The sequence below is a fragment of the Hippoglossus stenolepis genome, chromosome 10 (assembly GCF_022539355.2).
Source record: "Hippoglossus stenolepis isolate QCI-W04-F060 chromosome 10, HSTE1.2, whole genome shotgun sequence".
NCBI classification, from domain to species: Eukaryota; Metazoa; Chordata; class Actinopteri; order Pleuronectiformes; family Pleuronectidae; genus Hippoglossus; species Hippoglossus stenolepis.
This window is the reverse complement of record NC_061492.1, coordinates 9,074,821-9,087,874: the sequence shown is the minus strand read 5'-3', so window position 1 is coordinate 9,087,874 and position 13,054 is coordinate 9,074,821. Positions and strand designations below refer to the sequence as shown.

Sequence of the window (13,054 nt, the reverse complement as noted above, 5' to 3'; positions counted from 1 at the left end):
ACTGAACAAATATCATTAAACCAATCAAACTGTCTTCATATGGCACCCACCAAACAAATCAAATCCTTTATGAATTATAAATGAGTTGAAAACAGACTAATGCTTACCAAAGCAACCAATAGTTGAAAGGGAAACAGTAAAAGAAAGTAAAGATTATGAAATATATATAATCATCACAGTTTTTACTAAAAACAAAACATAAAGTTGCTGGTTATTTTCCTGCTGATTAACTAGTCAATTCAAGTAACAATGTAAAATGATTGATTACAAGTTAAGGTCCTGCTTTCAAATCCTATAAAGCAGCCAAATGTATCAAAAGTATAAGCGCTTGTTCTGCAGTTTTATGTCCCATGTAAGTGACATATTAATATATTTCACATTAATAGATTGTTAATTCCCTATATGTTGATGCATTGATAGCCTTTTCTTGTTGTAGTTGGTTGAAGTGGAGGCAGTGATAACTACATTATATTAAATCTGTAGTTTCTGGATGAGGCTTCCTCCAACAGGTCACAAGATAAATCTTTTTTGTAACGGGTGAAACACTAAAAAAGGTTTAAAACCACTTTTTAAAAAACTTTAAATTACAGTATTGCAGTTCAGTAATAGTACAATATTTTCCTCCCAATCTACTGAGGTAGATGAGTAAAGCAGCATAAATTGGAGGGACTCAAATAAAGCACAAAACACAAAAAGCAGAACCTGAAATCAGATACGGGACTCAGCTGAGGATTTCCTTGTGGTTTATTTGCACTCAAATCATGTGATAAAGAGCTGCAAGAAAAACTAAAGAGATAAACAGAATTCAATGTGACAACACATTGTTCAGCACCGGTGTAGGTTTGGGAGGGAGGAGGACACAACACAACAACATTTGCAGGAGCTTCTAAAAATGAAAAAAGTGAAATCGAAAAAGCGTTGTGCTACTTTGACTATATCATGATCTTCTGAACATAACTGGGTCTAAACATTGAGCTAAATCTCGTGTGCATCCCCGCTAACTCGGCAGTTTTGACAAAAATAACAACTAAATCAGACACTAACACAAATATTCACAAGAAAAAATCTGTAACTAAAGACAAACAATGAAAACACAGTGGTTGAGAACCAGTTACGATCCTGAAGAAACAGCGACTTGAATCCTAAAGAGGATCCCTTCACCGTCTCTCGGGAACGTTTTAAACGACGCGGTTTCAGAACAGAACAATTCAAAGAAAGAAAAGAAAAAGAAATGACAGCGGTCAACATGTCAGAGGTCACGAGCTGTAGCGGCAGGTTGCAGAGGTGTGTTTGAGGGCGTCAGTGTTCTCAGGTGAGAAAAAGGCAGTTTGGGTGAGACTCTTTGCTCGCTATTGAAAATGAATATGACCACAAGAGGATTCTGTGACATTGGTGCTTACGACAGAAACTCTAACTATGCTACATGCACAGTGCACACAGCGTAGGTTCATTCACATTCAGTAGGGGATGGAACAGAAGTCTGTAAACATGAGCTGAAACGCTGATCCAACGACGATAAATTACTGAGCCTCAGTGTTTTTTAAAGGAAATCATTCTAACACAGTAGCATCAAAGGGATGAAGCTCAAATAATACAGTATAAAAAAATAAATTAACAAACACATGTAAAAGGTTAACTTGCATTACGTTGTTTTTCATTATTCGGTCAATTGCATTGTTTTGTTTTTTTACGTGCTGACATATTAATGTCATGCCAACACCCTTGTAATAAACCATTACATTTCATTCACCATGACGCGCAGTTAAAAAGACATTTGTGACAGTTGTGACATTAAATCATGTAAAAAGGCATCTAAATAGTACATGATACAAGTGCAAAATCGTATTTTACGGTGAGGTAACACAGTCGCATCATAAAAACTATGACTCACCTTCCTAAAACTATGAGTTAGTTACAGTATTGCCCCTCTAACCACATCCAACAGCCCCATTAATTCATTGGCATCTTTTTTGTTATTTTCCACTTATTTTTTGGAGGTAACATTTGACTGAAATTTGGTAGATGTAATCACTTAACACAGGTTTTCCTTGTTACGGCAATGTCATACAGTTTAATGTTTTACAGTCCTAAATAACTCGTGAAAACAGGACTCCATTACCCCACAAAGAAAAACAAAGTCGTCTTGCTTGGCCAAATGTTTCCCTCAGGTGTCGTGCTTCCGCTTCATGTGACGTCCTCCTGATAAGTTACCAGATCCCGCTGGACCTCCCTCCAGGAGGAGCCAGGATCCGGGCCGAGGACCTCTTTGGAATGGCGTCATCGATCTGGGCACCTGAAACATCGGGGGATCACTTGGGTTTAGCAGCGAAACACAAGGAACTATAGTTTTTCAAAGTAGTATTTAAGAGCAGCTCAATCGTATTTTCTTGGTGGTGTTGTACAGCTTATAATCAGTCCAAAGCAGTTCTAGTCAGACTTAAGGATTGCAACATACTTCAACAGATCAAAACAACTCTTTTCATTCCACTTAGAAAGCTGCTCGTAACATTTGAAATGTACATGTATGATTTCCGTTGGCATAAAATCTGACATTCCAGTGCCTGAGAAATCTATGTAATCTTTTTCGGCAAAATGAATCCCCAGGCTCCAAGATAAAGTAACTTGGTGTCAAAAAAACTCTATTCCTCATTGATCTAAAAGTATACTGGGGAGTGTGACCTGGTGGTTCTAGGGTTTAAGGCATCAACCATAGACCTCAACATCCCTGATTTGGCCCCAGACTTTTGTTGCACATCATTAGTTATCTCTACCCTCATGTTCAGTCTGGTTTCAACAATCAAATGTCTCTAATGAAGAGATTAAATTAACCCAAAGTACTTATCCTATCTCCATTTATGTAAAATAATGTGAACTATAACTGGAAAAGAGGAGGGCGTAAAACTTTAAATACCTTGGTTTGGCAAAACAATCTGTAATATCTTTTATTGTGACATATTTTCAGGATAAAAGATGCGTTTAAAATGTTTTAAAAAGGTTTCCCAACATTTAATTTGAACCCCTCCACTACTGGGTCGACCTCAGACCAACAAGATGCTCTGTCACTGCCCAAGTTACTTTAACCACAGCTCCCTCATCAGGCCAATCTTTAGATTTTTTTAAAGGCCAGAACAGCAGCAGCAATCCTTATGTTGGTCCTCACCAGACAGGCTGAAGCTGGACTCGTGGAGGTCCCTCAAGCCCCCGTGCCGGGTGCAGGGGCGCGTCGGGGTGTCCAGATCTGACGCCCCGAAGTCCCTCTTTCCTGAGTTGACCACCGAGACAACGTCCCCTGTGTACGGCTCCCGCTCCACAGCTTTCACCGCCTGGCACTGGTACGTGACATCACACAAATTATAGTTAAAGCAGTAATAGAAGCTGCAGACATAGTAGAAATAAAAGCAATAATAGTACCCTTGGTATTAGTTATAGTACAAGTACTAGTGTAGATGTCTCTAAATTAATGTTTTATCATTATAATGTTTGAAAAATGGCTTCTGTGTAACATGTGATGAACGCTGTGTTCATCTAATTAATGATTAATGAAATTCACTTCTGTCCGATACCTTTTCCCTCTGCACCATCTTCTTGTAAAGATAATCTGGGAAGGTTCTCAGGGGGCAAAATTTTCCAGAGCCTTCAGCACATGTGAAAATGCCATTTTCATAGACCAGTCGCCCACGGCTGATGGTGACAAGGGGAACACCGTGACAACGAAGGCCCTCATACAGGTTCACATCTCCTCCCTGGACCTGGTTGTCCACAGAAATGGTCCTGCAGGCAAAAATGAAAGAGAGAGTCATGACCCAGTTTAGCTCGACAAAAAGCTAACTGGCCTCTGAGACATGAGACGAGAGCTGGAGGGAGACAGACTGGTCGATGAATGGAGGGATCCGGTTTCATACTTTGATCCCTCGGGGTCCCAGACGACCACATCAGCATCTGCTCCTGGGATGATCCTGCCTTTCCTGGGGTAGAGGTTGTAGATCTTGGCTGCGTTTGAGCTTGTGACTGCTACAAAGCGATTCTCGTCCATCTTACCTCCGATCTATGAATTATAACAAACACAATAATTCAAATCTGCAATCTGAGAGATAAATGCGTACACAAATCTAACTGATGCACTGAAAGCAGGAGTCTTTCGTGCCTCTTCTGTCTTTGTTTTTCTTTTTTTTCGAATCGATAACCTCAAAACCGAAACAGATGTCCTGTTCGTGGAAGTTCTCTGGGAACAAAAGAGCTACACATACCACTCCTTTCTCCCAGATGACGCTCATGCGGTCCTGTATGCCAGGCAGCCCGTGGGGGATCTTTGTGAAGTCGTCCTTACCCATGGCTCTCTGTTTGATGGTGAACGGACGGTGATCGGACCCCACAACATTCAGAGTGTCACTGCAGGCAGAGAGGTCATGCTTAGATTTTGAAGCAGTTGGAAAACAGGAATGTGACATTTTGCAGACTTACTTTCCCAGCAGGCTCATTAGGAAATTGGGGGTGCAGGGGTCCAGGCGGAGAGGAGGCACGGTAACATGGGCAGCAGCGTGGGCCCAGTCCTGATGATAGTACTGCATACCGTTCAGCACAGTGTGGGCCGTGGTTGTCTCCCCATGGACCACCTTACCTACAATATACATGTACACATACACTGGATTAAATCTCAGTGAGAAAAGGGGCCAACATTAAGTATTTTCACACTAAAATACTTTGGGAAACATGCCAGTGACAAATTAAATGTTGTGTATTTTCACTTAAGCTGTGTTTTTTCTAATTTGAGTAGAATGTAGATGTAGTTAAACCTTCTAAAATATACGATATATTCCAAAAAAGCTGAGACTACTTTTCCATTGTTTCTTACTCGTCTTTAAGACGGTATCACCAGATGTAAACGGAAAATATGTGTCACCTTGCATCTTGGCTGTAGCCACCACATCTCCTGCAGACATGCTGGACACATTCACAAGGTAGATCGGGCAGTGGGCCTACGGAAAAAACACACAAGCAAAACCTATGAAATGGATTTAACCTAAATGCTTCTGTCAACATGCTAATACGCTCACAATGTTAACATGCTGATGTTTTGCAGGAGTCATGTTTACATGATTCAAAAGCACAAATATGAACCTTGTGGTGGCGCTAGAGAAAAAGTCGGGCATTATCAATGTCAAAAGAAGACAACCTCTGGAGACCATGAATGTCTTCACAGAATTTCGTGGCATTTAATCTAGTAGATCTTGTAGTTGTGCTGGTGCACTTGTAGTAGATCCAGTAGATTTTGTAATGTTTCAGAGGGTAAGTGAAAACCTGGACCTGCTGGTGGTGTTAGAGGCTGAGGGGAATCATCACAGTCAGTATGATTCATCCTCTGGGGACCTTTATATAAGATAATAATAATCCAGGTCCAAGTCTTCCCATACATTACAATAGGTTTACATTATATTATATTCACGTACTAACGACCTCTCACTCACCCTGTTGGCGATGGTGATTGCCCTGTGGGTCGCCTCGGCCTCCAGCTGTAGAGAAACATTATTATTATTATTAAAACAAGAGTCTGGCTGTAATGGAAGTGATTTAATTTGCCAGACAGTGGTTAGAAGGACGACCTGATTAAACCTGACTATCGTACCTCTTCAGGTCTGCTAATTTCAATCCCCTCAGGGCCACTGATGCCGAGGTCCAGGGCTTCCTTTGCACCCTGATAAGAGGAAAGAGAACACCATACATTAATTACATATAAAAGCATATCATATAATAATAAGTCAATATTCTATCATCAATCCAAAAATATGAATGAAATGGTCCTGAGATGATTCTCCCTCACCTCTGCCACCAGCTCCCCGTTCTCAGCATGGACTCTTGCTATCGCCCCGATGTCCTTGCAGTGCTGCAGGGCCTGGAAGAGCTCGCCGTCTCTCAGCATGAACAGGTCCTTATAGGCCATGAACATCTGAAAGGAGTTCACCCCCTTCTCTCTCACCAGCTTCTCCATCTCAGCTTGTACCTGCCGGAGGATAGAAACGAGCACCGCTTGTTGTATAGAATCAATGAACACACTTGTGTGTCCATGCTGGTCGTTTCATCCACAAAGGAGTTACATGTTTCCATTCCTGTTTGTCTGACTATTAGCAGCTTTATGCAAAAAACTACTCAATCAATTTTATTAAAACATAGTGGAAGGATGGGACATGGGCAAAGGAAAAACCCTTTCACTTTTGGCACAGCTCTTTTTGTCACGTGTCAAGTGATTGAAGTGATTTTTGACAATTTCACTGATTTCCCAGGCAGTAATTAAAAAAACTACAGGCCTGACCACATGACATTTTATGTTTTAAGTACAACTGGGCTATATGCTGTGATTGTAAAGCAGTTTGAGTCAACTCCTGTTATTTTTACATGCGCTGTATGAATTAATGACTTTGGACTTGGCTATATGCCTAAAACCCCCCTCATGTTTCGGTGTTGTTCTCCCTACGCACACATATAAGCAGCTGAAAGTTAAATGTAAACATCTCTGGAAGCTGTAGAACACATCCTGGTAAGTAAGAAGTCACTAACAGAGGTTCCACAGTAACCAACTATCTAAACCAATCCCGTGGGATGCTGGGAAGCACAGCGCCACCGTACCTTGGGTCCCCACCAAGTAACTCCCACGTGCAGAGCGTAGTCACAGCAGGTTTTGGGGTCGGCCATGCTGCGGCAACTCTCGTAGGCTTCCAGCAAGGACTCATTCTTCTCCGGCAGAACGTGACCAATCACCATTGTCGTACCGCCGGCAAGAGCTGCCTGGGAAAAGGAAACCCAGAATAGCACTCAGTTGAATAGCACTCATGTAGAATGTCAGTTTTTACTTCATATGCATAAGTAATTGAGTTGTTTTGCTTTCCTTCAAGTGAGGTGATAACTAATGATTTTACCCATTGTAATGTAATACTGTATTTATCTGAGGTGAAATGAGAGGCAGACCTTTAAATTAAGAATAACAGGAGACGTTACGTGACACTCAAGCAGAAGATATTGATCTTTAAATCCCATAAATACAGAAGAGACCATAATCTACTGATCCACTTAGCATGTACAGTAAAGCCTCTATTGCCATCAATGCTCATCTTTATGGTTCTTTGCAGATGACTGTTGAGGGAATTTGAATCCTCACACAGTTAAGAAAACACAGGACTGACTGCCCCTCCCAGTATGAATTGCAAATGTCCCCATTGTGGGACTAATAAAGTATTATCTTATCTTATCTTATAACCTGAGGCATTTAAAGCAGTAACAGCACTTATTATTTTGTATCCTCTAAAAACACACAGGCTACAGTAACCAAACACGTAAAGAGAGGGTGTGTTTTGTGTATGAGTGCATGCTTCACGGAGCATCTGTCAGCTGAGCCTAGAGAGTGGAGTAGTGTGTAGTGGGTAGTGTGTAGACTGGAGGGGGGCGGGGGGAGGCTGTCTGACAACCATTGTCTCCAAGCACAATGGCGAGAGTGAAAAGGCTTTTTTGCGGCAGCCTTTGCAGCAGCTCCCCGGTATCCATGGAAACAGATACTCATCTGCATTTGGAGATGCAGATGGAGTCATTCTGGAGCACGGCAGTGGGTTGGGAGGGGGAGCAGACGGAGAACAGTGGAGAATAGTGTCTGTCACCACGCTCCACCGCTCCGTCCACTCACTGAAACATCTGAATTCCTGCGCACGGCGTCATCTCTCCCATCATCTCCAAGTGCTACGGAGTGATGAGTCATCATGGTGCTCGGAAAGAAGAATGGGGTCTCCCAGTCTCATCAGCAGCCATGATGACCAGACGTTCTGGCAGCTGTTCGCCTCCACTGCTGAGCGCTATACCAACAAAATGCCAAATCATCTGTGTGTGATGTTGGTGAAAGAGAAACTATTAAACCCTTGTGAAGCTCTCAGAGAAAAGAGTTCCGTCCAGTTTGGCCGCAGTTAATCATTTACTTTATTAGAGTGTCGTTCTCATTGTGTCATCAGAAAGTTTTGAAAGACGCTCGTTACAAAGTGGTTTTAACTTGCTGGTTCTTTGTGTTGCATCTCTGTTGTTTAATAATTTGTGTTTATTCATTATACAGTTTTTGGTTAAACTATAAAATATCAAGCCTCCATAATATATATTTGTTATCATTGTTTGATAAAAACATCTCAGGGATCATTACAATATAATATAGCAATATAGCAATATTAGCTGATATTTTGCATTTGGACATTTTTTACTCCCTGACCTCGGTAATGGCATCAGCCCCAAAATTTCCCCAAATGATTTTGATTACATTCTAACATCCTGTTTGTTATGTTGACATCTTATGGTCTTCATTTGGGAAAGTAGTTCTGGTTAAAATAACCAACATATTTGATCTGAAAAAAAGTAAATACTAAATAAAGTTGTCACAAGCCAAAAACAGGGCGCATCACTGACCTCTCAGTTAAAATGAACATCAGTGGAAAGTTTTTGTTGGTCAAAAGGACACATTTGTGATCTTCTGCAATATCAGCATGAGAGGGATATCCCGGAAAGTCAAAATTATAGAAAAGGATTTGTAAAAACATGGGTCTTATTCTGCTCTGCTCTCACTCTGTTCTACATTTAGCCCATGTTACTGTCTTTGCATTTCCAGCAGGACTTTACCTTGGTGCCGCTGTAGTAGTCGTCTGCTGTGGTGGCATTCATGAAGTATTCGTCCAGGTGGACGCTGGTGTCGATGCCACCGGGGAGGACCAGTTTTCCAGTGGCGTCTATCACTTTGGCCCCGCCAGGGATCATCATCTCCTTCCCCACCTGCTGGATGATGCCGTTCTCGATGTAGACGTCGGCCTCCTGGGTGCAGTCATCGTTCACCACCTTGCCGCCCTTTATCAGGATCCGCACCATCGCTGAGCTGGAAGACATGGCTATGGCTCTGTGAGGCGGAGAGAAAAAACTGATTTCACAATAGGGATTTAAGATTTTCTCTCGACAACAGTGGAGATCTGACTGTGTACAACCACCACACCGAAAAAACACAAGAACATTTATACTAGTATAACCCTAACCCCCCTAACTACTACCCTAACCCTAACCCCAACCTTTTAAACTGTTTGGTCCCGGAAAGAACTTGAGGCATTTCCACAAGAACTTACAGAAAATGAACATTTCACTGTACCTCATTCTGAACAGTGTAGTAAGACTGTGGAAGAGAGCGAAGGGTCAGTGGTGCTGCTCTGAGACCAGTCCGTCAGCCTGTGACTGACATCAGCTACGAGGCTGGGAGAGCAACAGCCGTGTCAGTCACAGCCTGAGACCTGACGTCCTAGTGGACCGCGATGTGGTGGTAAACAGAAAGAAGCTGACAAACACGGCTCCAAAAGGCTATTATTCTGAAAGGACTGAGGCAGCATTAAGCTACTTACAATTCCCTCACTATGAAGCTGCATAGAGAGAGAATCACAATGGCTGAAAAATAAGAATCAAGTGAGCTGAGGTGGATTCTCTTACACAACATACAAAGCTAAATAGCTCTACTCTACTCCAGTGGGTCAGAAAGAAAAATCCCAGGGTTCACCAATGGATTACTGGGGTAGGAAAAGTTGTTTTTAAATGTATGTTAGTTTTATTGTGTTTATCTTCTTTATTTTCATGACTTTTCTTCACTCTCTCCTGTTTTCTTGCAGATATTGGTATAGTTTTACCTGCACAGGCATAAAATGATTCTAATGAAACAATAAAGTTACGGGTTCAGATGAACTGCTCACTAACTGGGTACTAATGCGTCAAAACTATATATAGTAGATATTTTACTGACTGATCTTAGTATTTTTACTTTCTGACCTCAAAAGCAGAGGAATTGATGTAGAAAGCTTCACCCTGGTAGTTGGATTCGCTGAGCCACTGACGACTGATGACACTGGCGAATTTGGAAGGAGTTTACTTTTCCTAAGTGAAGTATTTATATACGGTACTGACTACAGTATATTGATTGATGCCAGGATTTTTTAAACCGAAAATTTGAAACACAAAAGCAGAAAGTTTGAGAACAATTTCATTGTGAAGAAACATTTTCTTGGTCGTGATTAATCAAAAAGTCAGTTAAATCAAATCAATATCAAATTTGCAGTTTTGATTAAATAAAACAACAATCATAGATAAACATTAAATCCTTCTAGTCTTGTTGGTTTAAAATGTGATCCTAATCACAACCACTACATGTGTTGCTGTACTCTTTTCTACTTATTAAATAAATAAATAAAACACACAGAATCAGTAATAATCCCCAAAATAAAACCACACTGTGTTTTCTTATAGTTCCTGTCAGTGATTAACTATTCATGAACAACAAAGAAACAAGTCTCTACCTTCTTTTAACCACAACTCCTGTAATGATGTGTGTGTGTGTGTGTGTGTGTGTGTGTGTGTGTGTGTGTGTGTGTGTGTGTGTGTGTATCCAGCGTGCTTGCGTGTGTGTGTGCGTGTAGGGTGTGTACGTTTGAGGGTGCGGCAACTTTACTGCATGGACTCCCTCACACATCCAGCAGATCTGATGGGTGATACTGTCTGTGGCTCATATCACACAGGAGATAACGATATCATATCATACGAAGCATGGAAGCAGCTACAGGCCATAATAAAGTTATGATTGTTATTATAATAATAATAATGTGGGGTCTATAGCTGAGTTACCACTGTGGAAGTTAGTCAATAATCAATATGTGAGCTTGTGTTGCCTGTTTAAACACTAGAGAACAGTAAAAATGTGCAATTTTATTATAGCACATATGCAATAATCGATTATAGATTAAGCAGCCACAAAAGGAACTAGGAGTTGCCCTGACATTTGCCCTAAATATCTTTCTATTTTCATGGATTTGTGCGTAAAAATCCAGGAAATCACTGGTCAATCTCAAGCAATCTTTACTATTTCTATTTCAAAACCACCCAGATAAATGACTACAGAGATTTATGTGTGATGATGAGATGATGACACTTGACACAAAGAAACCGGTCCCCATCCGGCAGGAGCGGCTGCACAGCCTTCATCATTATCATCGACCTAGAAACCAAACCACCAGCCTCTTCCTCCTCCTCCTCCTCCTCCTCCTCCTCCCAGACCTCAGTCCCTCCTCCGGTGCACTGTGACCGGTCCTGGATCACCGGTGCACCGGCCTCACACCTGCTGGAGGCTCCTTCAGGGTGTGTGCAGGGTCCCGGGGAGGAGGTTTGACGAGGAGACACCCCAGACCTGCTGCAGCCAGGGGAGGAGGAGGAGGAGGAGGGAGCATGGAAACAAAGTCTCCAGCAGGAGAGGATTTCCGCCCAGACACACACACAGAACCAGACACACACTTGCAGACAGAATGAAGCTGATGAGCATCACATACCTGCTCTATGGGGCCTGATGCTGCTGCTCCACTCGGCTCCCCCGTTACTTTCTGTGTGAATGCAACACAATCCGTTGACTGCACTTCCCAAGGAGACACACGCACACACACACATATATACACACACACACACACTCACACAGACACACACACACACCAGATGGATGCCTTCTTGGCCGGTCTGAGACCAGCAGCATCAGTCCCGTCAAGTCAGCAAGAAGATGCAAGGGACACTTCCCCTTTATGGATTTCCAAATAAAATCCTCCACAGTGATTATCCTGTGCAACTTTTTTAGTCAAAGTACTTCATCAAGAGGGAATCTTCATCAAATTAAAGTGATTTTTGATTTAAATTTAATCTATCGGCACAATACAAATATTTATAAAAAAGATATTATCAGCAGCCAGTAGGAAAGCTGTGACACGAAAGCCGAGCCTCCAACAAAGACTGACTGTACGTGTATTTTTACCGATGGAGAGAATCACCTTTTCACTAGATCTACGAATTGACAAATTATTGCAATACTGGCAAAAAAAAAAATCTTGACTTTAAGGGGTATTTCAACATTTAAAAACAGTAGTTCAATATGAATAAATATCTATAAAAACTCACACATTGATAACTATAATTAAATGCATGACTAAAGTAATTTGAACACCACCAGATTTTATGATACTAAATATGTCTTGTTTATTATTTTTGAGCAATAACACCAGTGCATTTCTATCACTGATCGATATTTTTAAAAAAGGCCTCTTTTGTTTTTGTGGCAGTATTGGCTCTTTGCTTTGTCGTGCTTTTATTTTGTAGGCCCACCACCTGTGTTCCGGTGCCATCCCCTCTATCTGCAACTGACTTGACGCGGCTCGCAGCATCCAGGCCGTGAGACGGTGCGAAGGACCAATCAGCTGTGGGCAGCGAAGGCTTGGTCGCCTGAGCAACTAATCAGTGTGGATTTTGGGCGTGTCCGCTGGGAGGAGGCTGTACCACTGTGAGAGGAAGAGGGGGGACATTAAGACAACAGGCTGCACGACGAGACCATTCTAATGTGTTACCATCATTATCATTTCATAAATGTGTAATTGTTAAAATGTCTCCAGGCGCTTTGATGAAATGTCCTTATTGACCTATTCTCTGACCTGCAATATTTATAATGAAAGTAAAAATAAATATAATACAGATAAATTATATATTTATGAGCAGCTTTAGTAGAAAGTATAAGTGCAAAGCCCATAAAGTCTGTGTGATGGCTTGATAAAGGTTTGTAGAGTGGCAACATGTTGAGGTCAGATCAGTGAGGAGCTTCAGGGCAACACCCTTATTTATAGAGCAAGTAGGCAAATTAAAAAAAACATCCTCTGCTGCAGGGCATGATGGGAAAGAAACTGGACATCATCTCCATCAGCCCCCTGATGATTAGAAATACACCATCACATCACTTTTCCATCACTAGACATGTGAATTATTAAGCCTCAGTCTGCGTAATTATGACGGATCATCGCATGAATATGTGGTAGTTAATCATTATTTCAAGGTTTCTGTGTGTTAATATAAATTTAAATTATATATGTAAGGTTTCATGTATTTTTTAGAGTTTGTTGGGGGTGGGTCATAAATAGTAACTTAATATTTAGTAATATATAAGTAATATGAATTGAAAACTGCTGAAAACGACCTCAATTTTAAT

At 41.4% G+C, this 13,054-nt stretch overlaps 1 protein-coding gene across 4 annotated transcripts; it reads right to left on the bottom strand.

Moving 5' to 3' along the window:
- Positions 1-726: 726 nt before the first annotated feature.
- dpysl5a (dihydropyrimidinase like 5a) lies at positions 727-11,566 on the bottom strand. Of its 4 annotated transcripts, none has more exons than XM_035167107.2 (13): positions 11,367-11,566; positions 8,641-8,932; positions 6,622-6,780; positions 5,819-5,998; positions 5,624-5,692; positions 5,466-5,510; positions 4,901-4,976; positions 4,462-4,618; positions 4,248-4,389; positions 3,903-4,045; positions 3,564-3,771; positions 3,161-3,329; positions 727-2,293 (listed from the first exon to the last, which is right to left on the bottom strand). In XM_035167107.2, the coding sequence occupies exons 2-13, from the start codon at positions 8,899-8,901 to the stop codon at positions 2,208-2,210; spliced, it is 1,695 nt and encodes a 564-aa protein (XP_035022998.1). In that variant the 5' UTR covers positions 8,902-8,932; positions 11,367-11,566; the 3' UTR covers positions 727-2,207. The 4 variants fall into 4 exon arrangements, with proteins under 4 accessions (XP_035022998.1, XP_035022996.1, XP_035022994.1 ...); XM_035167105.2 differs by having other exon boundaries at positions 8,641-8,911; XM_035167103.2 differs by lacking the exon at positions 11,367-11,566 and adding an exon at positions 9,155-9,443.
- Positions 11,567-13,054: the final 1,488 nt, after the last annotated feature.